The sequence below is a fragment of the Sporobolomyces koalae genome (assembly GCF_050403365.1).
Source record: "Sporobolomyces koalae JCM15063 DNA, S_koalae_JCM15063T_v1_ctg81, whole genome shotgun sequence".
Classification (NCBI taxonomy): Eukaryota; Fungi; Basidiomycota; class Microbotryomycetes; order Sporidiobolales; family Sporidiobolaceae; genus Sporobolomyces; species Sporobolomyces koalae.
The window spans coordinates 366-28,077 of record NW_027481690.1 but is presented as its reverse complement, the minus strand read 5'-3'; the positions used below and the strand labels follow the sequence as shown (position 1 = coordinate 28,077).

Here is a 27,712-nt window from a genome sequence, read left to right as displayed (position 1 = left end):
CTCGAGACAGACCATCCATTAGCTTTTGTCCCACCACTTCTTTATACATTCCCGATTAGACTGTTCGCACCCCGTTTAACGTCGTCGTTGTAATTTCGACCATCTCTTTTCATTGCCGTTTCCACATCTTCGCCTGGCGTCTGAGAGCTGAACAAGCTTAGACTCGAGCTGCCAACCTCACCAGAGAGCAGAAGACACGGTCGTATGCATGAGTTCGGGGAAAGGGTCTTTGCTCACACTCTTTTCTGTTCCGAATACGCAAAGACCTCCGCTGGCAAAGCTGCGCTCAAGAGGGAATCAAAGATTCAGGCTCGAAGCGTGGGACCCGCCAGTACTCTCGAGCCTATAGCTGAGCCCCAAACTATCACCGTACGATTTCTGAGCTCGGACAATAGCTCAAATATTATCGATCATTGCGAAATCGGTAACTCCGTACAGACATCAGCAAGCAGTCTGTTTTCATGCGCTCACGTGCGAACATCAACCTCTTTATTGTTAGGCCTCTCAACTGGCTTTGACACGAGGCTTCCCATAATTCGCTCGCACTCCAGAATTGCCCATCTCCGCAAGCGGGTCAACAACTAGAAAGTGCTTGGAATCGAGATAGCCATGGGTGATCTGGGCGGTCTGATTGCGAGCGTGTCCCTCTGGGTTGTATTGACCTTGACGGTGCAGGTTTTCGCAACGTTGCCACGCCTTCCTCGTGAGTATCACATTCTGCAGCGCATGGACTCCAATGGCGTCATGGCAAATCACGGTCGAGGACATCATTCCGATAGATATGCAGGGCGCCCTTTGTGTCCAGCTCGCGCCAACGATGTCGCTCCACGTCTCCGAGATATCCGGTGCCTGCGGGACCAAGCGTGCGCACGACAAGATCGTGCAACCTTTCGGAGACCGAATCGGATTTGCAAGCTCGGTTCAGGTGAGGTCTCGTTTTTACGAGATCTCAACCCCGATCTGCTCTACACCAAGTCGACAAAAACCTCTCCTGGTAAGCTAAGAGAAATCTACAAACCAATTCGGATCTGTGGTCTCAATGTAGGCCTCTCCACATTTTCGCTCAGAGACACCTCATCCTTGTAGAGGGGAAGTATGGCAGACTGATGTCAAAGCTCGTTCTGATGAGGTCTCGCTGGCGTGTTTATGTGGAGTACTTTGAGAATACAGATACGGATCGGCTTGAGAACTTCTCTAAGCTTACCATGAGAGGTTTTTGTCGATTCCGTATAGAGCAGATCGGGGTTGAGATCTCGTAAGAACGAGACCTCACCTGATCCAAGGGTCCTCGAGCAAGGTTGAAAGCCCGAATCGGTCCCCGAAAGGTTGGACGGCTGTGTCGTGTGCATGCTTGGACCCGAAGGCACCGAACACGGCAAAGCTATCGTCGACGATGACGATGACATACTGCTCAGATTCGTCGCGTGGAAGCCAAGACTGGCGAAGCGAGCACAGCGGAACTTCGAACTCTGCGATTTTTTCAACGCGGCTACAAGCCAGCGAAGAGACGGAAGAATGGGCCGGCAAGACGGCCGGAGACCGGGTTCTGTTCTCGACCGACAGCGTGAGCTACTCTATCAAGATGTCTCGCCACCCCAATTGTAGATCACGCTTTCGGTCGAGTTCAGGACCCTTCTCCGACCGTCTCGTCGTCCCATTCTTACGCTTCTCCGCTGGGGTGTAGCCGCCTTGCGAAGATAACCCATTCCTTGTCGGAGCGCATGGAGGATGTGAAGCCGCAAGCGAGAAAGCCGATGAGGAGAGGAGAGGGTGCGAGAGCCAGGAGGAGAGAACAGACCGCCAAGAGAGAGTAAGAGTGTGCGTGTGTGTGTGTGAGAGAGAGAGAAGACTCATGGGTGTCGATAGTTCGACTGCCAGGTAGCTATCGCTGGTTCCGAAGCAGTGAGGAATAGGGAAGCAAGAGCAGAAGCGCCACCTGTCAGCTCTCTCATCTACCCCTCACTCCTGTTTGTCCGTTGCTGAGACACGCAGAGACAGGAGCGAACGTTCGCGAACGACAGGTTCGTGTACGTAGATGACGCTAGTGACATTCCTCGCTCGCGCACTTATTCCCCTCATTCCGCCTCGAGTTGACCACTGCTGTCGCGCTCTCGATGTCTATCGGAGTCTGCGGTCGAGATTAGGAACCCTGAGCTTGAAACAACTCGACACGAGGTCTGCGAAGGATTGGGAAGGACGAACGCGTTCCGGGTTTTCGTCCCCACCTGCAGCTGCAGCTGTCGCAAACGTGAACTCGTACGCACTTGCTAAGCGAAGCTTCCTCATAAGGGCTTCAGGCGTGAAGGCTCATATCCCGAACATACCATCATCAAACACTCGTTATCACTAAGCTTTTCGCGTTTGAAGCTTTGAAGTTCATACTTCAGTGGTACTATCAGTCACTGACGTGAATTACAATGTATTCATCAATACCTACCCTATCTCTAGTGACGTCGGCGCCAACGATCACTGCTACTCATTGATCGAACTGACTCTTAGACCACCTTCTGCCAAACGCTGTGAAATCCAGCAAGGAAGTGAAGATAACTCTCTTTATACCCTAGAGCAGGCAAAGAGACGGCCAGATGCGACCGGCTGTGCCAACGAAACGCGTCTGCGCTGGCCAGACAGCAAGTCTCAAGGAGACGCCGGAACTTCTTTTTTGGTTCTCATATTTCTAGTGTCTACCCATTACTGCGCACAAGAAATCCGCTCGATCGTCAAGAAGAATCACTCGTTCTGTTGTGTAGAATCGGAAACAGAAAAAAAAAAAGGAGAAAACGTGAGCATCACATGCTCAGAACTTGTTTGCAAATGAGTAGCACGTACCTGTACATCTTGACGAGCTTGCGCGATGAGCGGACGAATGATCTCTTCCCAACTGTGTTTGAGGTGATGTTCTCGAGTTTCGCGACTTCCAATCGCAATCCTGACGCACTGCTTGCCTCCAACCGCAGTTTGGGTGAGCATAATCTTGTGTTCTTCGTTCGAGCGTTTGATGAATGCCGCGTTGAGTCGGTTCTCGATTTCGAGGTCTCCAGATGGATCGAGGATGCGGAACACGACGAGAGAGAAACTCCTAGGAGTGAACATCTCGACCCCATCTTCCGCCCGGACGATCCCTTCGAGGTACTTGGCGAGTTCGACGAGTTTGCGCTGATGCGATCGGAACCCGTTCGTACCGAACGATCGCAACACGTACCAGATCTTGAGTGAGCGGAATCGTCTTCCGAGCGGGATCTGCCAGTTGCGGAAATCGATCACGAGTCCAGACGTCGCTTGTGCCGTGCGTAGGTAGAACGGAGTGACATCGAGTGCGCTCGTGAGCAATGCTCGATCTCGGATCCTGTAATTACCGATCAGGTCGAGAATGAGCTATCGAAACCTGCGTGCAAGCACTGATAGCGAACGGATCGACTCACCATAGGCAAGAAGCATCAAAGGTAACGAGACCGCTCCTGGAGGAGAGCTGGTTCGGAACACTGATTTTCTTCGCACAACGAGCAAGCAATCGACTCACTTGTGTAGGTTCGTACAGAAACTGTGTACTTCGCCTCCGGCACAGATCGCGACATCGTTCTTGGCCTCGTTCGCATCCTTCGCTCGCGCATTGATCGTATCGAGGAAGCACGCTTGGCGGCATTCTTCGAGAGCGAGGAACACTCCAGCCCACGCGGCATCAATGTGCAGGAACAGGGACGGATGGTTCACCGCTGAGCAACCGAGGCGGGAACAAGCGATCAGTTTCGAAAAGTTCTCGCTTGCGAGAGTTGCCTGAGCGCTCCGACTCACTAACAGCCGTGATCTCGGCAATATTGTCGATAGCGCCGGTCGAGGTGGATCCAATTGTCGCAACTGTAGACAGACGCAGCGTAGGAGCTCGTTAAGCAAAAGAGTCTCGCGGCTCTCGACCACGAGATACAAAGAAATTCTCACGCACGCAGAATGAAAGGTTTCTTGCCACTCTGCTCGAGTTTCTGCAGTTCGGTCTCGAGTGCAGCTCCTCTCAGGGACCAATCGTCTTTGGCGGTGGTCGCGATCGCGACAAACTCGACTCCGAGGATCAATGCCGCCTTCGCGCCAAGCGAGTGAGTCTGGTTCGTTCCGACGATGACAAGGTCCGATACTGGAGTGTTTGGGTGCAGTCGCATGAAACGTTCTCTTGCCGCGATGCAGACGGTTAGAGCAGACTCTGATGCGGATCCCTGTAGAAGAGCGGGATCGAGAGAACTTGAGCGTCAGTCGAATCGACGAATGATCGCTCACACATGGTTCAGCTAGAGCGGAAAAAGAAGGAAGCGCACCATGATGATTCCGCCTCCAACACCGCCTTGGTTCATCCAGCCTTCGTTGAACCCGAGGAGCTTGGCGACCCAGTCCATGACGACTGATTCCAGCTCGGTGCACGCGGGGGAGCAGAGCCAGTTGAACCCCGGATTCGATACAGCCCCCGTGTACATGTCGGCGAGAATAGACTCGTAGGTTGTATTCGCCGGGAAGTAGGCGTAAAAGTTGGGATGTTGCCAGTGCGTGATTCTGTGCTTGAAAAGAAAGGCGGTCAGTGTTCGGATGCGCGAACGATAAAACACGATCTCTCGCCGACTAGCCCAGGTAAAATCACTCGATCAAAATCTTGCGCAATCTCGTCCCAAGGTTGGCCCTCTTCTGGTGCTTGCGCTGCAACGTCGAGTTGCGGATCAGTTTCGATAAATTTGGCATGCAGCTTTAGCCTGGGGCATACGGGCAATCAGGCTGGCAATGTCTCCCGGCTGAACATTCGGCACGACGTCCCGACTCTCGAGGGTCTCGAAGTAGTCGCAGATCCTGTACGAGGCAGTCAAAATCCGTCGGGAGCGGCAAAGCCGAAGGAAGTGTCGAGACGAACCTGTCTACGGCAGCATATCCGGCTTTGCGGAACCTAATTATCGCGAGTCAGGGCAGAGCTACATGGCAAGCATGGTTTGGGCGGACCTACTGCTCGCGGTCCATGGTCAACGAGCAAGAGGTGATAAATTGATGTCGCGGGAGTGCTAAACGGGAGTCGGCTCGGGAAACAGGGTCAGGTCACGGAAGAGTCGTGGCAGTAAGCCGAGGCAGCAAGTCGAGCCGAGTGCAGCAGGTGCAACCGTGAGAGCTGAATTTAGTTGAATGGTAAAAGGTTCGGCGCTCGGCTCCACAATCAGAATCTTGCTGTCCTCGACGATCATGTCGTACGAACCAGCATTCGCTCCGCATCCCTCGTATCAGCTTGAAGACAGTTCGGACGAGTCGGACTGGGCAGAAGACGACCTCTCATCGGAGCGACGCGCACGCGAGATCAAGCCGCTCCCTCGGGAACCACATGTCGAACTCGCGCGCCCAAGCCCTAGCCTACAGCAGGGTGGACGAGTCGTCTTTCTCGTTGGCGAGGCCGGCGAGCGCTTCGCCCAAGGTATGCAAGTTGACGAGCACGAGTTGGTGCCCGTGTTGGTCGACGGACAACAGGTGAAACCTCTTGCTCCTCGAGGCTCCCAGTCCCATAGTTCTGATCCTAATTAAACTTCGTAGTATGGTGCGATCGCGCCCTCGGCAACGCCAGAGCGAGCAACTATAGTCTTCCTGTCTGCCGCGATCGAGTTGTCGTTCTTGCACCCTCTCGCGGCATTCCTGCTCGAGACTCTCGCACCTCGTGACTGTACGATCCTCGCGTCGTACCATCTCCCTTCGTACATCCCTCCAGCGACAAACGAATCTTCGCATGCGTTCTCGTCCCGACTCCCGCTCCTGACGTTGTCCCCTTCGACCTCGTCCGTTCCGGCCCTCACCTCTCTCCGCTCGAACGGCACGCTCGAACCTTACCTTCCTCCAAACCTCCTCCACGGTCTTCCTTCGTCCCTCCTGACGGTCGCGTCTTTGTTACCCGAACCTCCCGCAACGACCGTGCTCGTGCTCGTCCCGACGACGACGCCTCCACCTCCTCTCAATGGACCGTTCTCGCATTTGTCCCCAGTGTCTCAACCTACCGTCACGACCATGTACGATGCAGGAGGACCCGTCGGACTCTCGGATCCTTCGGCACAGTTTCGTCAATTGGCATCTGATCGAGGCAAACTCGTTCAGGTCAAACAGTCGCTCGGATGGGATTGGTGGACTCCGGTGGTTGCGAAGGATTCACGAATTGTCGGTCAAGGGTTCCAGTGGTTGGAGACTGCGAGAAAGCAGAAGAAAAAGGAAGAAACGAGTAGCATGTTCTTGTAATCAAGACAGGGCAGATCAAACACTCGAAAAAAGTAACACATTACAAGGATCGGGGGGCAAAAGTGTCTGTAGGATCCACTACATGCAAAGCGTTTTTACAGCACGAGCGGTTCACTCTCTTCACTCACATGACCATCAACTCCAATCGCTCGAACACTCACTCGTGCTCCTACTCCACCTCTTCCTTCTTCTCGGATCCTCTTGACTTGCCGGTCAATGTCCACCACGAACTGATCCTCTTTCGTACAATCCGACACTTCGAACCGTTCTTCGAGATTCTCGGATCGTACAATCACTTCGTACTTGAATGCCCATGCCGAACCTGCGAAACAAACTTGTCTCGCAGCAGCAGCAGTAGCAGGAGAACATGACCAAGGTTTCGAAGGTGTGGAAGGGATTGGATGAGTTGTAGGTTTGAGCGAGTTGATCTTGAAACTTGCGGTTCGAATCGCAGGTACGATCGTTCCTTCTCGTGGATCAAACTCTCCATGGCTCGTATCTTTCCATCCGGGAACATCTGGAGATTCCGCGAGAGAGGGACCGATTTTTGCGGTGATTTAGAGACCGAGGAACAAGAGGAGAGAAAAGGGAAAAGTTGGAACGCACGGTACGACCAGATCCCGTTTCCTTCCCCATGCGTCTTGTGACCTCCTCGGGAAGATCGAGGACGGAACGACCACACGATGGAACCCGCACCTGTGAAACTCGCAAAAAGGGACCCGGAACGCTCATTTGATTGGCGCTTTCTCGAATCGTTGGGCGAGGAGGAACAATCTTGCAACTCACCTCGAGCAGCATCGATCGCAGATAAGAACGATACATAGTCCTTCTCGGTATCGAAAAAGCCGTACTCGCCCGCGATGAACACCTTGTCATGTCGTTTCGCAATGTCGCAGTCCTTTTTGACTCGGCGAATATCTCCACTGCCATAGTAGTGATACGAGATCTAACAATTGCGGTGTGAGTGATAGCATACGTATCACAAGGGAGGTTATGGCAAGACGAAGCTCACGATATCAACGTCGGGACTATCGAGAACTTGTTGTGGGTAGCACCGTTCAGGTTCGTCGTTTCGAGCGAAACTACCATCCATGACGAGAGTGTTGGGAGCTCGAGATTTGAGATGTTTCGCAATCGTGAGCGTCCACTCTGCTGGAGCAGGTCTCATCCCTTGATGGTTCATCTCGTTTCCTTCGGTTGAGCGCAAAGTCGGGGTCAGGGACTGAAGCTTTGCCCTTGCGCTAGTTTGAGAAGGGAGATCTACCTGTTTCCCATGCGAGGATGGTAGGGTCGTCTCCGTACCGACGTCCGTTGATTGTATTTTTGCGATTCAGGAGGAAATCGATGATGAGTTTGTACCTTTTGGTTCAACCAACGAGGTTTGAGTGAGCGTGACTGTCTAGGGCCTCAACACTCTTTGTTGAAAGGTGAACACACGATTCAATCATCGTAGTGTCTGTCCACCAGTCGACTCTTTGACGAGCTTCTTGCGTAGATTGGAAGCCATAGCGGAATTTGATCAGATCTGCAGTCGAACCTACCCAGTTTGTGCTGAAGCAACGTCACCGGTTCCCTCTCTCATGGTCAGCTAGAAAGGTCAGGATGCGGGACGGAGCAAAGGTGGTGGCTCACTCGTCTCCGGTGTCCTGATTGATGATTGGGATAATGAGTCGCACGCCATGCTTCGCCGCCTCGGCAAGCACGAAATCCATTTCTCGCATTCGGTCCGAATCCCATTCCCAGTCGTTCCATTCGCGATTCCAACCGTTGATATGACCTCGAGCGATGTTTTGCGATTTGAGCTGAAACGCACGAGAAATCGTTTTCACAAGGTTAACGACGACGACGTTTCAGGGATTAGAAAATGGGGTGGGTGACCCCAAGGAGACAAGCTCACTCGAAGGGTATAGGTCCTCGTGACGGGCACTCCTCCAAATGCTCCGGCTTTGCCAAACGTTTCCATCGTGTCGATCACCTCGAACTGCTGGTTACACTCTCCATCGAGCAATTCAGGAGCGTTCAAACTCGCGAATCGGAACGGTTGGCCATCGAGGACGAGTTGAGATCCTTGACGTTGAACGAACGAGGTCGACATGGCCACGTTCCTCTGATCCGGTCGTTGTATACTCTGCGCCGAGTCGTGCTGATCTCGATCGGGTTTGCTCGAGTGACAGCCCATCAGGCGAAGATTCGAATTGCAAGCCAAGCCGCAGTAAGTGCTGCACCGCTTGAGAGAATGACAGGCAACGCCAGGTTCAGAACGCTGCCGGTAATGTGTGACGCTATCGAGACCTTTCTCTTGGCTGTAGACCAGTGTAACCCTGGTCGAATTTGCGAGAGAAGAGAGTTGCAAGGATGAATCTGATCGGATGAGATGACCTGCGCAACTTTCTCTTGATCTCGAATCGTTACTCGCATTCATGTCGTTGACCTTGACCTCTGCGCAATGCGCTCGTGCTGCGTCTGCTTACCGCGTATGTACTCATCGCTGTTTCAAACCGACGACTGGCACTGTTTGGCTAACTCGCTCGCTTCCGATTCGACAGGCACTCTTGCGCGCTCAACGCTTCACCTTCAAGGGCGATGAACTGGCATTGACAGGTACATCACTACCGCAATCATCGGTGCGAGACCTGCGACTGACTTGCCCATCTTGCCCTGTTTATTTCAGCCGCACACCAACAAACTCGAGTCCTTTTCGGACGCTTCATCCCTTCGGCATCCGTCTCGCGTTCCCCATTCCTCGTCGACAGTTCGATCAAAGTTCCCGAATTGAAACCGGAGAGTACCGAGTTGACGTCGGAAAAGGTCGACGAGCATATCGAGGCCGCATTCGAGATCGCGACGTACCTGCGGAGGAACGTGGTGCAGGGTCGACGGACAGACGAAGGCAATTACGGTGCGTCTGCTGCCTCTCTTGTTCTTGGCAGCCAAATGGTGCAAGTAGAACTGACCCCCCGAAACTTGTCTTTGTTTTCTCCCTTGACCTTGTTCTTGCAGCTCTGCGAATTACGGAAGAGACGGAACGAGGTGACAACGACAGTATCAAGCAACCGAAAGATGCACGAGTCATGAGAGGACCGAGGGAAGGTGGAGACAACTCTGGCGTACGAAGAAGGAGAAGGAATCGCAAACCCGTCGAGGGCGAACAACCGGCAGTCGCACCGACAGGATGTTGTGGCGGAGCAGGACCATCGGCATAAGGTCATCACACGAGGGACCTCGGTTCAATTGTACAACGTTACGAGAGGTTATCTTTGGTCAACTCGAATCTCGCATCTTGCAAATCTCGTTTCACACATCGACATCATCAAGCATGTCTCGCAGGTGTACAACAAGCGCCTTTTCCCAGCTTCAAAAACTGAGCTTAGAGAGAGAGAATTAGCGAGAGAATCAAGGTCAGACACGTCACCGCAGGACCGTCGAGACGCGCTAGACGACCTGGCTAGACGCGTCCTTCGAATCGGAAAGTGTCCCACCATCGACAAGGCAACACTAGACGTACATACCCATGGCGACTGAAGACTGGTCCTGCAATGGTCTCGAAGCGCTGCAGCTACGACTAGGTGCGTCCTACGCCTCACTCGCTCGCGTCAAGTCGCGTAACTGAATTCCTTTCGCCGTGTGCGTCGACATCTCTCAGCTCGAACCAAACAAGAAACGAATGTCCTTCAAGACGAGGACAAACAGCTGATCGAGCCATTCGCGCCTGCGTTCGTGTACCCAATCTTTGGACAAGAAGAAACCATTTTCGGCTACCAAGGATTGAACATCGATGTGAGCACCATGAACATGCACTTGTTGCGAATCACCGACTGGAACGCGAATTTCGTGCTTTGTGGCAGTATCGATTCGCTTCGGGCAGTCTCGCGCAGTATCTGAAAGTCAGTTACGATGCAAAGTTCGCCGAAACTCAGACGGTCAAGGCCGATGATCCCGAACAAATCTTGTACGAGTTCATCCCCCCGTCGTACGTCAAGAATCTCGACGAGTTTGAACGGATTGTCGACAAGGACGCGTACGAGTTCAAGCCGATTGGTACGAGAATCGGAAGCTACCGCATCAAAGCTGGAGACGCGAACGGCAAGGGCAAAGGCAAAGAGACTCGAGACCCGTTGCCACCACGAACATGGCAAGTGATCGAAGAGGACGCACCAGAACCTGATGTCGACGACGTGACCTACGAAGCATACTGGACGAACTGGGACACTCCTGGGTTCAAAGAGTTTCACCGCCGAGCGCAGATCTTTGTCCTCTTGTACATCGAAGGAGCCCAGTACATTGACGAAGAAGACGGGAGATGGGAGTTTGTGACATTGTAAGCTCACATTCTCTCTATGCGGACTCCTGCAGCGTTCCTGAAACAAAAGCTTGTACAGGTTCGAACGACGTCGAAGTGGAGATTCAACGACGTATCACTTTGTCGGCTACGTCTCGTTCTACTCGTTCTTTTGTTGGCCAGACACGAAACGACTCCGCCTCGCGTCAGCACTCTCTCCTTCCTGATCTGCCCGTTTTAGCTCTTGCTGAACCAGAGCTTTTGTTTGCGCGTTCCAGTCAATTCGTATTATTACCACCGTACCATGGACAAGGACACGGCTGTGAGTCCCCAAGTTTCGCAACCTGCACAGGCGTTTCACCCCTTGCTGAACATTCCCGAACTCTTTTCTTTTTGCAGCCGCGCTCTACAACCTCTGTTACCAAAACATTCTCAATCGATCCGAAATCAGCGAATTGACAGGTCAGAAATGCGGTTCCCCTTTGCCTGCCCTTTACGCGAGAACCTATTCCTGACGACGACGACTTGTTATTGTTTTTGGAACAGTTGAAGATCCTTCGGAAACGTTCGAAGACATGAGAGACAAGTGTGACTTGTACACTCTCGTGTCAAGCGGAGACTTGAAAGGATTGAAAGCTCCAATCGATCGCGCTTTCACTGAATCGATTCGCAAAAAGTACAAATTGGCAGACGTGAGTGAAAACTAATATCTTCGCGCCCCTCCCCTCCTTGTCTTCTTGTTTCAGATTCTGAACCTCCCGACTCGCACTCGTTTTTGCTTGCTGCAGCGACAATTCTATCGACTGGTCGAGATGATCCTGCTACTTGAACTGGGAGTTTCGCCGACTTCTCCATTCGATTCGAACGCGAAAGCGTTCCGATTGACCGTCAAGAAACGACTGTACCTGTTCAACAAGGAGCAACTGTTGCAGATTGAAGACGTCGACGAACGGAAAGAGAAACTTCAGGAAACGTTCGAGAGCGTCGTGGAAGATTACCGCAGGTTGACACAGAAATTCTGAAAAAAACCCTCAATCCTCCCGACCGTTTTCTCTCATCGCTTTGCAACGAGATGGTTCTGAGTGTTGAGTCTATTGCAGAGAAGACATGTGATTGGGAGAGGTAGAATAGAAACAGTTCTACAGTTCCGTGTGATGTGGGGTCGAATCTGGATGCCTCCAGTCGAATGCCTTTTCGAGATCTGATCACGACCAGAGAAGCAGAAGTGGAATCAGTCAAGGGGCGCTAACTCGGGTTAAAAGAATCTCGGGGGCGCAAAGCGTTGAAAAAGTAAAGAGACTGACCACTTTTGAGTTTGGCGGGCAATGCAGGTGGGAACACGACTTGGTACTCGACAAACAAGTCTCCGTGTCCCGATAGGTGATAGATAGGCATTCCTTCTCCATGAATGACGTCGACGAATCCAGGTTGAGTGACTCCAGTTCGGGACAGGACAATGTCATGTCCGTCGAGTCCCTTGACGTAATGTTTGAAACCCAACAGTGCCTGCACAAAAAAACAGTAGGGTCAGGTTTTGCGCAAACAATTCTTGACGGGGTTTTTTACTTACCTCTTTTGCCGAGATGACCTCTTTCCAGTACAAGTTGCTCTCTTTCCTCATGAACCCTCCCACGACTTTCTTGCTGCGTACTCTGACAATCACGTCCCCTGCAACCCAATCGGGGGACTCGTCTGCTTCCCCTTCAAACACGACTTCGGAACCTTCTGGCATGCCTCGATCAATGTGCAGGACGAGGTCGGACTGAGCGTCGAGGATTCGATGCCCTTTGCAATTTGAACACAGGTGTTTGATCGATCGTCCGCGTCCCTGACACCTGCACGTCGAGCAGAAGAGAAACAGGGAGGTTCAGCGTGGGATACAAAACAGATCGGAAGAGAGCGGGATGACTTGCCGGTCGCAATGCATTTGCACTTGTTGGAAAATCCCAGGACCTAGTTGGTGTCGAACTAGCCGAATTCCTCGTCCTTCGCACGTCGAGCACTCGACAATGTCCTTGTCACTCCGTGCTCCCGAACCTGAGCAAGCAAAAAAGGGAGGTTTTGGTCAAAATGAGCAACCTCGTACATCAAAGCGGTATCGAGATGTCAGAACTTACCATCACATTGCTCGCACACTGCCTTGCGCGCGATCGAGAACTGCGAGAACAGGGAAACAATTGGTACAAGCTTCCTTTTAGCAGTCTCTCCAAGCTCACCTTGACCGAATCACCCTCGTACATCGCTTTCAGGTCGACTTCAATCTCGGCGAGCATGTTTTGCCCTCTGCGTTGACCTCCTTGACCCGCCCCTGCTCCTCCACCTCCGAACCCGAACGCCCTCCGAAACACGTCGAACGGATCACCTCCTGCGCCACCCGCTCCCGCACTCTCTCGTTGTTTCAACCCGGCTTCGCCATGTCGGTCGTAGATTTGTCGCTTCTCTGGATCGGACAGGACTTCGTAAGAACGAGATACTTCGAGGAACTTGGTTTTTGCTTCCTCGCTGTCGTTCTTGTCGGGATCTGAAGAGTACACACAAAGGTCAGCTGTTTGGAAGATTCGATAACATTTCGCGATAAAACTCACGATATTGTTTGCTCAGTTTCTGTGCACGAGAAACGAACACCGGCATGATCGAGAAGGTCAGTCACGAATGCATCAGTGTCGAACGAAAGCGATGGATCGCGCCTACCCGATCTGGTGCAACGAAGATATCAGCTGGTGCATGCTAGTCACTATCGAGAATGGGGACTGACAGGCTTTCTTGAGGTCCTTGTCGTTGACGTTGCGTTTGACGCCGAGCACGGCGTAGTAATCCGAGGACGCGAGCACGCACACGAACAGGGCGCACAGTAGTAGCACGCGCAGCAGGAGCCGCGTCAACATGCTCGCGCCGGCGAACAATGAAGGAAACTCGGTAGAAGATCGAAACGCGAAAGACGTGTCGCGATCGCTCATCTCTGGACGACCACGATACGCTCCACAAATGGCTAGCAAGACTCTCGCCGTCATCCTTGGAGCTGGGCCTGGCACAGGAGCTGCAATCGCACGTGCAGTCGCGCGTGATCACTCGGCAGTCGCTCTCCTCGCGCGTTCGGTCGACTCGTTGAACGAGGTTGCACAGGCAGTCAAGCAAGCTGGCGGAGATGTGAGACGTTCAACATCTCTCCTTGAGTTCGGACTCGCTGCAGTTCTCGACTGAACGGTGTCCCCGTCTCCCACTCCCGACTCGGCCCCCACTTGCTACTCGCTCCGACCATCTTGTTGTCACTCAGGCTGTTCCCTTTGCTTGCGATGCGACCTCACAAGATTCGATCGAGTCGGCGTTTGCGCAGATCAAGCAGCACTGGCCCGAACACCAACTCACGCGCGCCTTCTTCAACGCTACCAACCCGTTCATCGTCAAGCCGTTCCTCGACCTCTCGAAGCGGGACCTTGAACCGGGACTCGATCTCAACGTGTGAGCGCCTTTGCTTCCAAACCATTGCCTCAACGCCCGCTGCCAGCTGATCCTTTTGGGCTTATCATCAAGCTACGGAGCGTTCTACTTTTCGCAACAAGTCATTCCCGAACTGTTGAAGGCAGCACAAGATTCGCAACAAGGCGCGTTCCTCTGCTTCAGTGGAGCAACTGGAGCGTTGAAAGGCAGCGCCAAGTTTGCTGCATTCTCTCCGGCCAAGTTCGCTTTGCGAGGATTGTCCCAATCCCTCGCGCGCGAGTTTGGACCTCAAGGGATTCATGTGTCTCACGCGATCATTGATGGTGAGTCCTTTCCTTCTCGTGCCCACTTTTTAATCGGGATTTCGGCTTTCTTTTGAGACTGACCTCGATTCCGCAAACCATATTTAGGTTTGATCGATACGGAGAGGGTGAAAGGGTTTGTCGGTGAAGGTGAACCCGGTTCGGTGAGCTCAAACAGATTCAGGAGTGCCTCCCGTCGGTTTCCGAGGGCACGTACGAGAGCGAGCTGACCGTATTCGCTGTGCGCCGATACGATCCTTTTCCAGCGTCTGAACCCCGACTCGATTGCAGATTCGTTGCTCTTCTTGTCAAAGCAGCCCAAAGACTGCTGGACTCACGGTGAGAAACTCTCATGACTCTCGGTGGATCCCCTTGTCAAGATCTGACAGTTTTGATTCGCTCTCTTCGGACAGAATTGGATCTCCGTCCTGGAGTGGAAAAATGGTGAGGGCTTTGCGCCCTTTGAAGTTTTGTGTCGTTATTGTTGTTTTCCAAATTTCAGATCGAGAAACCCAAGTTGCGTGTGAAAGCCGGCCGAGGACGGGAGTTCGGCCACTGATGCCTTTGGAGCGCGGCAACAGCGGATCCTTTGAGCAAGGACGACAAGCACAGGATTGCATCTTGGCATGCTGTTGCGATCGTCGAGATTGACAAGCGTTCTCAAGAACTTGGGAAGAAAAAAAAACGCAAGGCCGAAGCGCCGCTAAGGCTAAGTGACGTTCGACAGATTTCGGCCAACTAGATCTGTGGACGGTTCGTGCCCTCGAGAGCTGCGCGTTCCTCCCCCTCTCGACAACTACATCGAGCGCGCTCTGCCGTCGGTCGCAAAGCACAGATCGTTGAATCGTTATCCTGCATCGATAGCGCCGCGCTAGTGCACCTCGGCATCTCCGAACGCCTCGAGGCCGATTCCCCCGTTCCCCCCTCCCTCTCGCCGACCTACGTCTCGTCTCGACGTGTGCGCGCTCATCAGCCCTAGCACGAGATCGAAATGGGCAACAACCAATCCTCGTCAGCGTCGTCTTCGACCTCGAACGGTCATGCGAGTGGGAGCATGAAACCCTCGGGCTCTTCATCCTCGCTCCGTTCCCGCTCACGCTCTTCGACAGTCGATTCAAGCTCGCGTGCGATCATCGATGGAGGGTTCCTCGAACCTCAATCCCTGTTGTACTCGCATGTCGAATACCATCGACCTACCGTCCACAAACTCATCATCGATCACAAACTGTCGCCGTTCTATCTCGGGTTGAACGATTTCGAGGAAGACTGGGACGTCGACAAGATTGTCCAAGCCCTCGCCGAAGCGGAACAGACTGCGACGCAGAACCTCAAGGATGCGCTGGCCGCAGCGGTCGAAGCCGTCACGGAAGCCGAAGCGACTCAGATCAACGCACCGACTGGCACAAGGAAGCACAAAGACGCGACACAACTTCTAGGTGCGGCCATCATGCGCAAGGAGCGACTAGCCGAGTTGGTCAAACTTCGAGACAAACGAGGTGGGGGTGGTCTCCAGTGGACGAGCAAGACGGACCAGGCGAAACTGTACCGAGAGAGAGCACTCGAGTGTCCGATCTGCTTCCTGTGAGTGTCGAGGACGACGTCAAGGTTGCGCGTTGGCTCACCCCGCTCGTCGCGGCCCAGGTACTATCCTCCAAACATGGTGCACACGCGCTGCTGTGACCAACCGATCTGCACTGAATGCTTTGTCCAAATCAAACGCGCTGAACCTACTCCGACTCATCTCGAATCGGAACCCGCCGCGTGTCCGTTCTGCATGGAGGTTAACTTTGGCTGCGTGTACACCAAAGTCAGTAGTGTCCTCCTTCTCTCCGGTTGCTGCCCCGTCGTGATTCCCTCAACTGATTCCTTGGTTCTATAGCCGACTCCAACGCGCCCGATTGTGCAGCACAGCGGCAGTGGATCCTCATCTGACGGTCCCACGATCCCGCAATCTCCCAAGCCGCGCCGCAAATCGTTCGCGCACACTGAAAAGGAAGTTGTGACGACAGGTACGCACTTTTGTGTATCTTGCTCAAAGCCGGACGTCGTGCTTAGACTGAACCGCGTTTTCTTTCATTGCTCAGACATGCTGCACCCAGATTGGGAAACGAAACTCGAGGCGATGAAGGCGACAGTCGCGAGACGAGCGAACCGACGGATCGTGTTTCGTCAGGTCGGAGATCGACTCATCCCAGTTGGCATCACGTCGGGTCGTCAATCGGACGGTGCCAACGCGACGATGGCGACTCAAACCTTGCCCCCCGATTTCCTGTCTCAGATCGCTGCAGCTCTCGATCAGTCCAACCCCGGAGGCAGTAGTGGTAGTAGTGGTGGAGGCGGAGGCCGATCAGGATTCAGAGTCAGGAGTAGCCGACGGAGAGGAGGTTCGAGTTCGGGCGACAACGACGAGGTTTCGCGACTACTCGAATCATTGGGTCTCGGCGGAGGTCCGGATCTCGAAGAGATGATGCTTCAGGAAGCCATGAGGCTGAGTCAACTCGAGGAGGAGGAACGACAGAAAAAGGTCAAGGAGGAAGAAGCGAAGAAGGCTGTCGAAGCTCCAGCAGGCGCCAGCTCTTCTCCAACTCCGACCACGACGACGACCGTTCCGAGCTCAGCGACCGAGAGCGCATTGTCGGAAGCGATGAACGGTACTCTTTCGGAATCGAGGACGACAAACTTTCCTGCAAATCCGACGACTGCGCCGTCCATTCATACCACTACTCCTCCTTCAGGTTCCTCAGACCGCTCTCCTGTCACGACTCCTACTGCTTCCTCTTTTCCTGCTGCGACCTCTTCGAGTTCGGGTGCCCCTGTTCTACCCCCGATCGCTCCGAGTTCGACCTCGGCGTTTGATCCGCTCGCACCTAGCGTCTCTCGAAGTTCGGAAACATCGTCGATGGTACAAACCGCCCCGCTCGAAGGTTACGAACCTCTCGATGATGGCAGTGAAGTTGAAACCGAGACGACGACCAAAGATTCCGTCCGGCGGGAACATGTCGAATCCTCGACGCAATCAGGTCAACTGATCGATATCTGAGGGCGAAGCTCAAAGCAAGGAAAATCGCTTCTTTGATACGTCTCTTCCGACGGCACCGACTGGATCCATTCGACGCTTCTTTTCGCTGCCTCTTTCACGACATTTTTCTTTCTTCCACCTGTTTCTCCACCTGGGATGTTACTCGACACCCCAGTTGCCTCTTTGTGTTCATACAACCTCCGCTCTCTCGCTTCTCATCCCTCGAAACCCCGAGGTTCAGCTCAAGTCTCTCTCACTCACTTCCTCTTCTCTCACTTTTAGATTACGTCCTTTTGTTTTGTGTATTTTTGCCTTCTTCTACCCCGTCCTCGGCCCTCGAACCTAACGCTTCTTCGTGGTTGTTTCCTTGCCGTCACCCTTTGTAGCTTGTATACTTTTCTCAGCGCAATGTTTCTCTCTCTCTCTCTCCTTTGTTTTGAGTTCACTGGATGGTGAAAATACGAGAGGAGGGCCTTTGCACAACAACCGAGAGAGATGAAAGAACAGAATCTCGCAAGAAGAAGAGACAGTAGAGGATGGAAGAATAGGGGAGGGAGTAAAGAAGAAAGCGTTGCAAGAAAACAAGGGAGAGCGTGGTATACCTTGGTTCGAGAATCCGGGTTTCAAGAAAAGGGGGGCCTTAGATGAATTGTAGTGACAACAGAGAGAGAGAGAGAGAGCATTCTTTGTTTCTTGCGGTGTGCGAGTGGGATCTGGAAGCGAGACATTTTGGAAAAAGAGAGAAACGACTGTTGTCTACTCAAAGTTTTCCATCTTGATATGAGGACTGATGAACCCTTCAACGAGTGCTGCAACTGCGGCAGCCTGTTCATCTGGAATCGCCGGTGCATCCATATCATCATCATCGTACTCTCCATCGAGGAGATTCAGATTCGGATCGATCGAGTGATGATGATGATGAATGTCGAGAGCTTTCGCGGCGGCGGCAACGGCAGCCGCTTCCCGATCTGCCGCTTCTTTGTCAGCTTTCTTCTTGGCCGCTTTCGTCATTTTAGGTGCCGGAGCCGAGAACCCTAGATCGTTCGTTACCGGCGGGGTTGGGGTCGGTAGTGCTGATTGTTGTACAGCGGTTCCTGTCGGGAGCTGACGTCTAGACGACATGCGTGGTGAAGATTCCGAGGAAGCGCCAGCTGCTGAACCTTGTTCAGCTGGACGTGCAGGTTTCGCCGTTGCTGGAGGTGGAGGTGCCGCAAACGCGTTCGAGATGTGATTCGGGATCGGAGGAAGGTTGGAATCTTGGACGACTTTGACATCGAGTTGATTCGCAATGTACGTGTCATCTTCTTCGTGTTCGGCATCGAGTTCGTCATCGTACGCTTCCTCTGTTTCGGGTTTGACCGTTCCACTGCCGAGTTGCATAGAGAGGTTCGGTTCGGGAGAGCGCGTCGTGCCTGCAGTAGGTGCTGGAGACGTCGATGCGTCGAGCGAGTGCGAGGGGTGAAACTGCGAATGTCCGGGTGGTGGTGGAATATCACCTTCTTCACGGTCGTCAAATTCGTCGTAGTCCCCTGCGTCCGATATTGTGACCGATCTTCCTTTGCGACCGCCTTTCGCACCTTTGGCTTTGGACCTGTGTGCATGTGAAAGCCGAAGACGAGCAGGAAGGGAAAAGGAGGAAACAAAACCTGAGAATCAGTACAAACGCTCTGTCTTGAAAGGAAGGCTTCCCTCATGCGAGATGAGGGAGGGTATATTTGCGGTTTGCGGGAGCGGGAGAAACGAGTGCAGAGGAAGGGTAGGAGAAAGGGGGGTTTGAGGGAATTTTGGGGTTTTGAAAAAGGTGCAAAATGAACGGGGGATCGTACCCTTGAGAACTGCCAGGACAAATGGTTTGATGCCGCGTCAGAGTCGTTCTCCTTGAAAACGATTGCTCGCCGCACATTTCACATTTGAAAGGTTTCAACCCTTGATGGATCCTTCGATGACGCGCCAACGAAGACGAGTCGCTGAATTGACGTTGACAATCTTCGCACGTGTGAGGTTTCTCGCCCGAATGAACTCGTTCGTGTACCGTCAATGCCGAACGCTGAAAGAATAGAAAGAATCAAGATCCATTCGGTACGAGTACAAACGAATGATCAGACGAGAATCTGCTCACCTGAATGAACGATTTGCTGCAACCAGCGTGCGAGCACACGAAGGGTCGTTCTCCGGTATGGATACGATAATGTCGCAAGAAATCACTCTTCCTCGTGAACGCCTTGTCGCAGTTACGATAAGGACAAGGGTGAGCGTGGTTCTCGTCACCCTTGAACAACGCCGCCGCTTCACGCGCGGTGAGACCTCCATCGGGTGGAGCGAAATCGGAAGCACCAGGAGCTGATCCGTTTGGATTGCGAGGAGTTGGAGCACGTTCGTTGATGACTCGAACGATCGGGTTCCTCGATTTCGACGACTTGGTCCCTTTCCCAGTCGAGTACTTGGCAGGTTTCGATCCCGATGCAACCGGTTCGAGGGATTCAGGTCTCGAGTAATCCGATGGATCGGGGGACATTGAAGCGTGTAACGAAGTTGGAGGTGGCAAGGGTTCGACCCACATTTCTTGCGTCGAGGGCTGTTGCTGTTCTTCCTCAACTTTTGATTGCTGTTTGTTCGTCGGCTTCTTGCCCTTCTTTTTCCCTTTCGGGGCCGGTTCACTGAACGTCGCGCCATCGACTGAAATCGTACTACCGGACAAAGCCGCGTTGATCGGGATCGACGGGGGCAGGGCAAATCCGGACAGGGCGGGAGGGACTGGCGAGTTCTCGTGCGTGTCGGTACCGAGCGCCATGATATCGTACTCTTCCGCCGGGTTGATGTTGAAGATTTGTCGAATCATTTCGACCTGGTCTTCACTCGTGTCATGTCCTTCGTCTTGCCCGTTCAAACTCGGGTCGATCTGACCGCGATAGTTTGCTGACCGCAGAGGCACCTCGAGTGAACCGGGAATCGATGACACTTGGAGGTCCGGCAAGTCGGGCAAGTTGGCGAGGTTGGGCAAGTCGGGCAAGTTGGACAAGTCGGGGATCGGGGGAGGGTCTCCATCCGAGTAGACCGAAGACGCAGGGGATCCAGGTTCTTGTGGAACGACGACATTCGCCGGAGATTGCTTGCGCGGTGGAGGCGGAGGAGGCGGAGGAGGAGGCACCTCAGCTGCATGCGCATCGACGTCGTCTTCGCCCGACGCGAGCGAGGCAGGAGCATCTGTACGCTCGGTCGACGCTGCGGTCCCGGTCGTCGAGTTCAAGAAGCGTTGCAATTCGAGGTCATTGATCGAAGCGCCATAGCCGTCCATCGAGTCGAGCGGAATCGAATAGTCCTCGATCGTCGTCGACGGTTGTGCCGAGTCGTGCCGTTCGTTCGTAGTCGGAAACGACTCTTCCCTCTTGAGATGACGGTCGTTCGGTTTCGGACTCGCGAACCCGATCTCTGACTCGTCTCCCCTCGCGCGCTTGCTCGCGTTCGAGTCTTCACCGTCGCCGGATCGTCCATCACTGTCCCGACCTTTGCGTTTGCCCTGGTGCAAACTCTTGGACGGATCCTCGCGTGACTCGGCATCTTCTGTTCCCGTTGTGCCTGTCCCCATCTCTGCTTCTCCTCCCGCTCCTGGTCCTGTCGTTCCGGGAAGAGTCTCGCCTGGACCCGATCCCGAGTCAGATCCTCCCGCGTTCTTGATGAAGCTACCAAACAACAGTTCCTCGTCCTGGTCATCACGAGGCGAGACGATCGAATCGACGGTAGGATCGTTATCAGGATCGTTCGAGGTCGAGAAGATGGTTTGTTGTGCGAGGTGTGGGTTGGTCAGAGTCGCAGCAGCACGAGCGACATCCTTGCGACGTTTGATCGTGCGAGACGCGAACGCGTTCTCCAACGACATTGGAGGAGAATGATCACGCGATTAGAATCCCCCGAGAGAACCGAGTTGAGGGAATGTAGGACGCGAGGAGACTGTATGCGAAGAGAGATTCAAAAGTCCGGCAGAGATTGGGTTTCTGAAGGCGACGATGGCGACCGGCGATCGAGGAGAGAGACAAGCTGGTACGAGGCGGGGCCGCAAGCCGAGACCAGAGGGCGGTGGTCGAGGTAATGGATCCGGCTTGGAGGGGAAGTTCCCTGTCGATTGCCGATCCGACGTCGCAGGCGAAGCGGGGGTGCACAAAGCAGAACAAACCTGAGCTCGAACGAAGAGGGGGGCTCGCCCATTTTTTTTTCTCTTCCCCCCCTTCTAATTTTCCTGTTTTTTTTTTCGTTACTCTAATCCTCTCGTCTCGTGCATTCGAGACGTGTTGTAGGTTCCAAGTAGTTACAACAGAATCTAGCGCAACGTGAAAACAAAGTGAAAACTACACCGCAAAACAAACTTTCGGAACTCTTTGCAGTTCTTCATTCCTCATGCATACAGTCGGATCGAGTTGGCAATTCTCGCACAGCAGTTCAACAATTGCAACTCTTCGTCCGCACCGTCCGTGAGCGCTTTGTCTGCCAACCCGAGATCGAGCGCCGCTTGCGCTTTCGACCTCGGATCGACGAGCGGATCGAGAATGATCAGGTCGTGCAACTACTCGAACAAATTGTGCGAAGGAATGTGAGCACGGCCGCGTTAGAATAAACGTTTGATTCGAGAACATTGCGTACCTGGGACAAGATTTGAGTGGCCGAGTACCCTTCTCTTACGACTCTCTCGACCGCCCTTCGAACCGTTTCAAACGTCGACGTGGATTGAACTCCCTTCATGTCTACGTCCTCTCCCTCGACAGTGCGATCGATCCCTAGCGCTTGCCCAAGTCGAGTCATGACTTGATCCGGCACGACTCCTCCGATCTCTTGAATAGAAAACGCCGTGATGGGTTCTTTCGTGGCCGAGTGCAACCGTGATGCCGATTGCAAGTACGTGATGGCGCGTCGCAAGTCGCCATCGCTCGTCTTGATTAACGCTTGCAATGCCTGCGCGGGAAAACGTGTCATCGTCAGCCCCGAGTGATTGGCGGCAAAGCATTCGATGGGAAAAAGAGTCGCTTACCTCGTCTGGACAATCGACAGACTCTTTGAGACAGATCTCTTTGAGTCGGAGTGAAGTCGAACTCGTGTCGAGTGGCTTGAACCGGAATTTCGAACAACGCGACGTGATGGGTTCAATGATGCTTTACGTCATCAACGAGGAAAAGGGTCAGAGCGGGACCCCACGTGCACAAGAGAGAAACAGATAATAACGAACCGGGTCACGTAGTTGCAGATCAGACAGAACCGGGTAATTTTCGAGTGGTTCTCCATGATGCGCCTCAGTGCCGATTGGGCATCCTGAGTCATCGAGTCGGCCTCGTCGAGAATGACAATTTTGAACGGGGGTGCCGGGAAATTGCTACACTCTCGGCGGAGACAGGGTTAGCGAACTAGCAGGTCACAGGATCGCGCGATGAAAAAGTCTTAACGGATCGTGATTGGTCGTGACGGTCGTCTTGGCAAAGTTCTTGATCTTTTCTCGTACGACCGAGATGCCTCGCTCGTCGGAAGCGTTCAGTTCGAGGACCCGAGAGCGGTACAGTTCGGGTCCGAACAGTTGTTTGCACAGGGCGAGGATCGTCGACGTCTTGCCCGTGCCAGGAGGTCCGTAGAAGAGCATGTGGGGCAGCTGTCGACAAAAGGCAATTGCTCCCATGAGCGATGCGCACAAGGGGAAGCAGCGAGAGTGCGTTACGTTTGACGAAGTGAGCGTCTTTTTGAGGACGGTCGTCGTGTGCTCCTGAGCAGAAACTTCTCCGAGGTTCTTGGGGCGGCTGTCATGGTCGACTGGGGGTCAGTCCCCGAGTGCGACGAGGAAAGCGAGGACGAGAGAGATGACGGAACTATTTCTCGACCCAGGGCTGATCCTTGGGATCGACTGCGTGACGTGGACCGGCACCCAAGCCTGATCCTTTGAACGCCGGAGTGGCCAAAGGATCGACGTTCTTCGCTTTCGAGGGAGACTTGGGCGCGGCGGTGGAAGCGTCGGCGTCGGGAGCGTCTTGCGGCTTCTTGGCCTTGGGGGCCATCATGAACGCGAACGCATTCTTGGGTGCACCCGTCGCCATGGTCTATGGTCTTGAAGCGCGAGTGGACGAGAACGAGGTCGTCGAGACGCGTCAACTTGCGTTGCACTTTGTTCGTCGCTTCTCGCTCTCGCTCCATCGCATTCTCGCTCGTCTCGTGTCGCGTTTGGGACAACCGCAATAGCCATGAGTGAGGCCGGTCCGTCGACTCCAGCCCGCAGCAAGTCCAATCCCTCTCTCTCTCGATCGGAAAACGCGCTCGCGCTCGCGTTCGTTCTCGACGCGTCTCGCTAACTTGTACATATCTCACCCCCGTCGCCAGGTGCTCCATCTTCGTCCTCGCCTCTGAGCTCGTCGTCAACTTCGACTCCACTCACGAGCGCCGAGAACCCGAAGCTCCTGTCTTCGCCTCCTCCCGCGGGTCAACCCGTCCCGATGCCTCTTGCTCAAGAACCGAGTAGCGAGGTCGAGATTGTCGAACAGGCATCAAAGAAACGCAAAGGTCCGTACCATTTCCGATCAGGCGATTGAGCTTGACCTGACCGGAAATCCTCCATGATGCTCAGCTCCTGCCACCGGCTCTGCGAAACCAGCAAAGAAAGCGAAACCTGCTGTCAAGACAGCGACGACACAAGCGACATCAGTCGAATTCTCGAACGATCTCGTCGCGTTCAAGAATGGCAAATTGCACCACAAACAGAAGAACGGACCCAAGGCCGAAGTCGTTCTGTCCTACCTGACCGGTCCGTCCGCTTCAAGTGCTCTCTGTAATTGGCACACGATTGGGATACTGAATCAGTCACTCTGTTTCGATAGGGCGAGCCGCGTTCATCGAGTGGGCAGTCGAATTCTTCAAATCTGCAAACCCTACCGACAACTTGCCCGAGATTCCGATTCAACACCTCGGCGCGATCGCGAGGGACGTACAGGAAGCGTCAGTGTCCCCCTCTGATTTTGTCGTACCTTCTCGTTTGATGCCGGATCCCTGACCATGCTTTTTTTTGTGCTCTCGACAGTTCGCAACAGCCCGCAGGGTTGGCGCGATTATTGAGAAACAATCTCGCCAACTCGGTATCGGAAAACATGTCTGCGACGGAGGATTCTCAGGAAGGACGACCTGGTGCTGGCAGCGATGACAAAGACACAAAAGACAAAATCCTAGGTCAGCCGATTCTTCATGTCCCCTCTTTCGGGCTTGTTGATTGATAGCTCACACGATGATCCACATTCATTAGAGCGTATCGATCTTGATTCGCTCAAAAAGACGATCGAAACTATCGCAACTCGGACAAACTACGGCTTGTCTCTCGAGGATCTCCCCGACGAAAATTTGCCCCCTGGTGTCTCTATGATCCCCTCTGTGAGTCTTTCCTATTTCTACCAGCAGCAATTCCGATTTCGAGTTTGCGCGGTGTCGTCGTTGATTCTCACGCTATGCAAGAATTGGCTAATCGAATTAACTTGCTTTGAATCTAGGCATTACAGTGGTGGGTCTGGGAAGTTCACGATACGAGTTTGCTCTCGCCTGAATTGTTGACGAAACTTGAACGTCGTCGAGACGAGAGGAAAGAAGTCAGTGGATACCATTTCTTTCTTTTTTTGAACTCTCTCTCTCGCTCTCTCTCACAAAAGCGCAACGAGCTGATCTCGACTTCTTCGGAAACAAACTGTTCAGATCAAACAAGCATTTCGTACATTGTATCAGTCTTTGTCGCAAGACGATCAAAAGAGTGTGTATCTGAGCAAAAAAGGAGGAAACGGGGTCTGCACAGCTTCAAACGCGAAAAAGGAATCGAAAGCGAGCCCGAACGATTCAGAAGCGAAAGGGAAAGCGAAGGCGAAAGAACCTGAACCGGATGATCCCGAGAACAACGTTGTGACGAAACCCGTCAAGAAGAAGAAGGAGTTGACGGAAGAGGAGAAAGCGGAGAAAGAGGTAAGGAGGGGAAATCCACGCTCTCATCTGTCGTATTCTTGAGCTTGGAAAAATGCTGACTACTTGGAGGGACTCTCGATAGGAAAAATTGAAGGTCAAAGCAGAGAAGGAAGCCGAGAAGGAGGAGAAACGGAAAGAACGCGAGGCGAAGAAAGCCTTGAAAGCCGAGAAAGACGCGATCGAGGAAGAGAAGAAAGCGCAGAAACGCAAGGAGAAGGAGGAGAAACTGGCGATCGAGGAGAAGAAACAGAACGCGCTCAAGAGTCAGAAGAACTTGATGAGCAATTTCTTCGTCAAGACTTCTCCCACCCCTGCACCAGCAACCACCGCTGCTTCAGCTTCTGCTTCGACAAGCACTTTATCCTCCTCGAACGCGACTTCTGGTCAGGCCAAGGCTGATACCACAGCCTCATCGAGTGAGTATTCCCTCTGGCATCCATAATCATTTTGGCCCACTGACCTTCAGGTTGACGCTTTTCTCGTCTACTATAGATGCCCCTGCTGCTTCTTCCAAGCCTCGAGATGCCGGAGATTTCGCCAAAGTGTTTCATCCGTTTACCGTTCGACCTGGAGTTTCTGTTGCGCCCATCAACCGGTTCCACCCACGAGAACGCCTTGCATCAGTCAAGATCGACAGTGAATCGTCTCTGACGACCCGAGGTGATTATCTGCTTCGATTCCAGCTTTTTTGGACCTTGTGACGCAAAGCTCATCGCGCTCATTGTCCACAGATTCGCTCGCATCGTTTGTCGCGAAAGTTCCAAAAGCCCGAATCCCTCCATACAACCCATACCCGAGCCCGTCCGTGTCAGTGCGCCAAGCGGTAGTAGCGATCAACGATTCGACCTTGACTGGACAAGACGCGACCGATTACTACCAAATGTTGAGGGATCGAACCAAAGTCGCAGTTAAGTTGCTCAGGTTCCACGAAGACGTCAGAGCTGGCTACGTTGGTACATTGGAATCATCTCCCTCGCTAGCGCGCGATTTTTTGCTGACCTTGTTTTTTCGGCTTCGCGATGTATTTCCAGGTACTTGGTCGAAAACTTCGAAAGTGGTTACACCTCGTACCCCGTTTGGTCGAGATGGTGCTCTGCTCAACTACGAACACGATTCGGAAGAAGAATGGGAGGAAGAACCGGACGATCCCGATGCCGAGAACGTTGGATCTGAAGGAGAACTCTCGAACGAAGACGACGACGAAGGGAACGCTTCTGAAGCCGACTCGTGGTTGGCAGACGACGATGAGATCGAGTACGAAGTTGGGTACGAAGAGGATGGAGACATGGTCATGATGGATGCCGATTCGAAACATCGTTCAGCAGGAGACAAAGATGGGGATGATGACGAAGACGACGATGATGTCATTGTCGTCGAAGGGGATAGGGAAAAGAAGGAGCGCATGAAGCGGGAGAAGGAGAAGAAGAGGAAGAAGCTCGAGGAGACGAAACGGAAGAAAGCGAAGGCGGCCGGTCCGATGCTTGCGCTCATCCGAGGTCCAGAATGGGAAGACGAGTATGGAGTTTCGAAAGTCGCTGCGTTTAATTCGATGAAGATCCGATTCCTAAATGGTGAGGGTTCCTCTCAATCTCTTTCTTCTGCGTTGTACTCTCTCGCTCACGCACCGGGATTTCCGTCTGGATCATTAGATTGCTCATTCGGGATCGACCCTCTCACATTCGTCTCGGTTCCGCCAAAAGCAGCAGTACCTCCGCCTCCAGCTCCAAGCGCTGCCGTGGTAGCGCCAACGCAAGATGGCAAAGAGAACGTTGCAGTTGGTACTCAAGCACCTCAGACCTCCGCGTCTACAACAGCGACAGGGACGACGACGGGAGGTTTGACAGGTACCGGAACCCTCGGAGACAAGAAAGGTTCACGGCCATCGAAACCGTTCCCGGAACACCTTGTCCAGCGCTTCCTCGGCGACATTCACGGGTCGTCGAAACCTCAACCCGTCATCATAGACGATTTCGTCAGGAGGATGAAAGACGAGGAACATCAGACGATCACAAAGGCTTCCTGTGTCGCCAAGTGGAAAGAGCTCGGGATCAAGAAACTAAAAGGGAAGCTCGTCGTTCCGGATGCTTTGCTGGTACGTTATCGTCTGGCTTTTTCTTGTTGTTTCAGCCTCGAACAAAGCACTCATCATCGGTGTCTACTGTGCAGGCTCAACACGGATTTCAAGGGTAAAGTGTAGGGTTGTTTTGCGGTTGTAGCTTGTCCGTCCTTTCTCATGTTGTTACTGCCTCCTTTTTCTTCCTCTCGATGTGATCTATTCGAAATAGTTGTACCCTTTTGTGACTTTCCTGTCCGATTCCATAATGAGCACCGTATGAAATTTTCCGACATGTTCGGCAAAGCGAGTGGTGCGAATTTCAGTCGAGAAGCCAAACTGGTGTTGATTACGCTTCATCCCTCCGATAGGGCATCGCAGCTTTCGTGACTCGGACCCACACTCATTCAACGTACGCTATC

The 27,712-nt window shown here is 53.3% G+C and overlaps 11 protein-coding genes across 11 annotated transcripts; 6 read left to right on the top strand and 5 right to left on the bottom strand.

Annotated features, from left to right (window-relative positions):
• Nucleotides 1–2,730: 2,730 nt before the first annotated feature.
• JCM15063_006528 (uncharacterized protein) lies at nt 2,731–4,989 on the bottom strand (the record flags this gene model as incomplete). The annotated part of the gene is made up of 11 exons (XM_076681613.1): nt 2,731–2,739; nt 2,830–3,346; nt 3,423–3,458; nt 3,521–3,713; nt 3,793–3,855; nt 3,941–4,205; nt 4,305–4,536; nt 4,608–4,677; nt 4,742–4,824; nt 4,886–4,918; nt 4,976–4,989. 11 exons carry the CDS (start codon nt 4,987–4,989, stop codon nt 2,731–2,733), a joined length of 1,515 nt encoding a protein of 504 aa, XP_076531268.1.
• Nucleotides 4,990–5,205: 216 nt separating this feature from the next.
• Nucleotides 5,206–6,237, top strand: JCM15063_006527 (uncharacterized protein; the record flags this gene model as incomplete). Its single annotated transcript, XM_076681612.1, has 2 exons — nt 5,206–5,484; nt 5,548–6,237. The coding sequence occupies 2 exons, from the start codon at nt 5,206–5,208 to the stop codon at nt 6,235–6,237; spliced, it is 969 nt and encodes a 322-aa protein (XP_076531267.1).
• Nucleotides 6,238–6,332: 95 nt separating this feature from the next.
• On the bottom strand, nt 6,333–8,332 carry JCM15063_006526 (uncharacterized protein; the record flags this gene model as incomplete). The annotated part of the gene is made up of 8 exons (XM_076681611.1): nt 6,333–6,754; nt 6,844–6,933; nt 7,024–7,183; nt 7,250–7,428; nt 7,502–7,596; nt 7,675–7,788; nt 7,870–8,039; nt 8,135–8,332. The coding sequence occupies 8 exons, from the start codon at nt 8,330–8,332 to the stop codon at nt 6,333–6,335; spliced, it is 1,428 nt and encodes a 475-aa protein (XP_076531266.1).
• Nucleotides 8,333–8,657: 325 nt separating this feature from the next.
• On the top strand, nt 8,658–9,440 carry MZM1 (Mzm1p; the record flags this gene model as incomplete). Its single annotated transcript, XM_076681610.1, has 4 exons — nt 8,658–8,711; nt 8,784–8,838; nt 8,909–9,136; nt 9,238–9,440. 4 exons carry the CDS (start codon nt 8,658–8,660, stop codon nt 9,438–9,440), a joined length of 540 nt encoding a protein of 179 aa, XP_076531265.1.
• A 308-nt stretch (nt 9,441–9,748) lies between these two features.
• HAT1 (histone acetyltransferase catalytic subunit HAT1) lies at nt 9,749–11,538 on the top strand (the record flags this gene model as incomplete). Its single annotated transcript, XM_076681609.1, has 8 exons — nt 9,749–9,803; nt 9,881–10,014; nt 10,083–10,555; nt 10,617–10,721; nt 10,795–10,838; nt 10,916–10,978; nt 11,063–11,208; nt 11,305–11,538. 8 exons carry the CDS (start codon nt 9,749–9,751, stop codon nt 11,536–11,538), a joined length of 1,254 nt encoding a protein of 417 aa, XP_076531264.1.
• Nucleotides 11,539–11,655: 117 nt separating this feature from the next.
• JCM15063_006523 (uncharacterized protein) lies at nt 11,656–13,401 on the bottom strand (the record flags this gene model as incomplete). The annotated part of the gene is made up of 9 exons (XM_076681608.1): nt 11,656–11,717; nt 11,821–12,022; nt 12,087–12,351; nt 12,430–12,553; nt 12,634–12,673; nt 12,733–13,037; nt 13,102–13,120; nt 13,208–13,212; nt 13,272–13,401. The coding sequence occupies 9 exons, from the start codon at nt 13,399–13,401 to the stop codon at nt 11,656–11,658; spliced, it is 1,152 nt and encodes a 383-aa protein (XP_076531263.1).
• A 100-nt stretch (nt 13,402–13,501) lies between these two features.
• On the top strand, nt 13,502–14,704 carry JCM15063_006522 (uncharacterized protein; the record flags this gene model as incomplete). The annotated part of the gene is made up of 6 exons (XM_076681607.1): nt 13,502–13,663; nt 13,791–13,975; nt 14,048–14,277; nt 14,365–14,420; nt 14,523–14,595; nt 14,670–14,704. 6 exons carry the CDS (start codon nt 13,502–13,504, stop codon nt 14,702–14,704), a joined length of 741 nt encoding a protein of 246 aa, XP_076531262.1.
• Nucleotides 14,705–15,247: 543 nt separating this feature from the next.
• Nucleotides 15,248–17,296, top strand: SIP5 (Sip5p; the record flags this gene model as incomplete). Its single annotated transcript, XM_076681606.1, has 4 exons — nt 15,248–15,837; nt 15,898–16,063; nt 16,136–16,265; nt 16,341–17,296. The coding sequence occupies 4 exons, from the start codon at nt 15,248–15,250 to the stop codon at nt 17,294–17,296; spliced, it is 1,842 nt and encodes a 613-aa protein (XP_076531261.1).
• A 735-nt stretch (nt 17,297–18,031) lies between these two features.
• JCM15063_006520 (uncharacterized protein) lies at nt 18,032–21,152 on the bottom strand (the record flags this gene model as incomplete). The annotated part of the gene is made up of 3 exons (XM_076681605.1): nt 18,032–18,866; nt 19,102–19,322; nt 19,395–21,152. The coding sequence occupies 3 exons, from the start codon at nt 21,150–21,152 to the stop codon at nt 18,032–18,034; spliced, it is 2,814 nt and encodes a 937-aa protein (XP_076531260.1).
• A 513-nt stretch (nt 21,153–21,665) lies between these two features.
• RFC2 (replication factor C subunit 2) lies at nt 21,666–23,343 on the bottom strand (the record flags this gene model as incomplete). Its single annotated transcript, XM_076681604.1, has 7 exons — nt 21,666–21,833; nt 21,911–22,219; nt 22,296–22,416; nt 22,491–22,634; nt 22,705–22,904; nt 22,971–23,049; nt 23,120–23,343. 7 exons carry the CDS (start codon nt 23,341–23,343, stop codon nt 21,666–21,668), a joined length of 1,245 nt encoding a protein of 414 aa, XP_076531259.1.
• Nucleotides 23,344–23,487: 144 nt separating this feature from the next.
• Nucleotides 23,488–27,329, top strand: JCM15063_006518 (RLF2 family protein; the record flags this gene model as incomplete). Its single annotated transcript, XM_076681603.1, has 13 exons — nt 23,488–23,500; nt 23,624–23,803; nt 23,868–24,044; nt 24,118–24,235; nt 24,318–24,463; nt 24,537–24,661; nt 24,778–24,873; nt 24,977–25,237; nt 25,320–25,653; nt 25,730–25,897; nt 25,969–26,190; nt 26,269–26,808; nt 26,887–27,329. Coding segments are annotated over 13 exons (2,823 nt in total), but the record flags the coding sequence as incomplete, so codon positions are not given.
• Between the last annotated feature and the right edge of the window lie 383 nt (nt 27,330–27,712).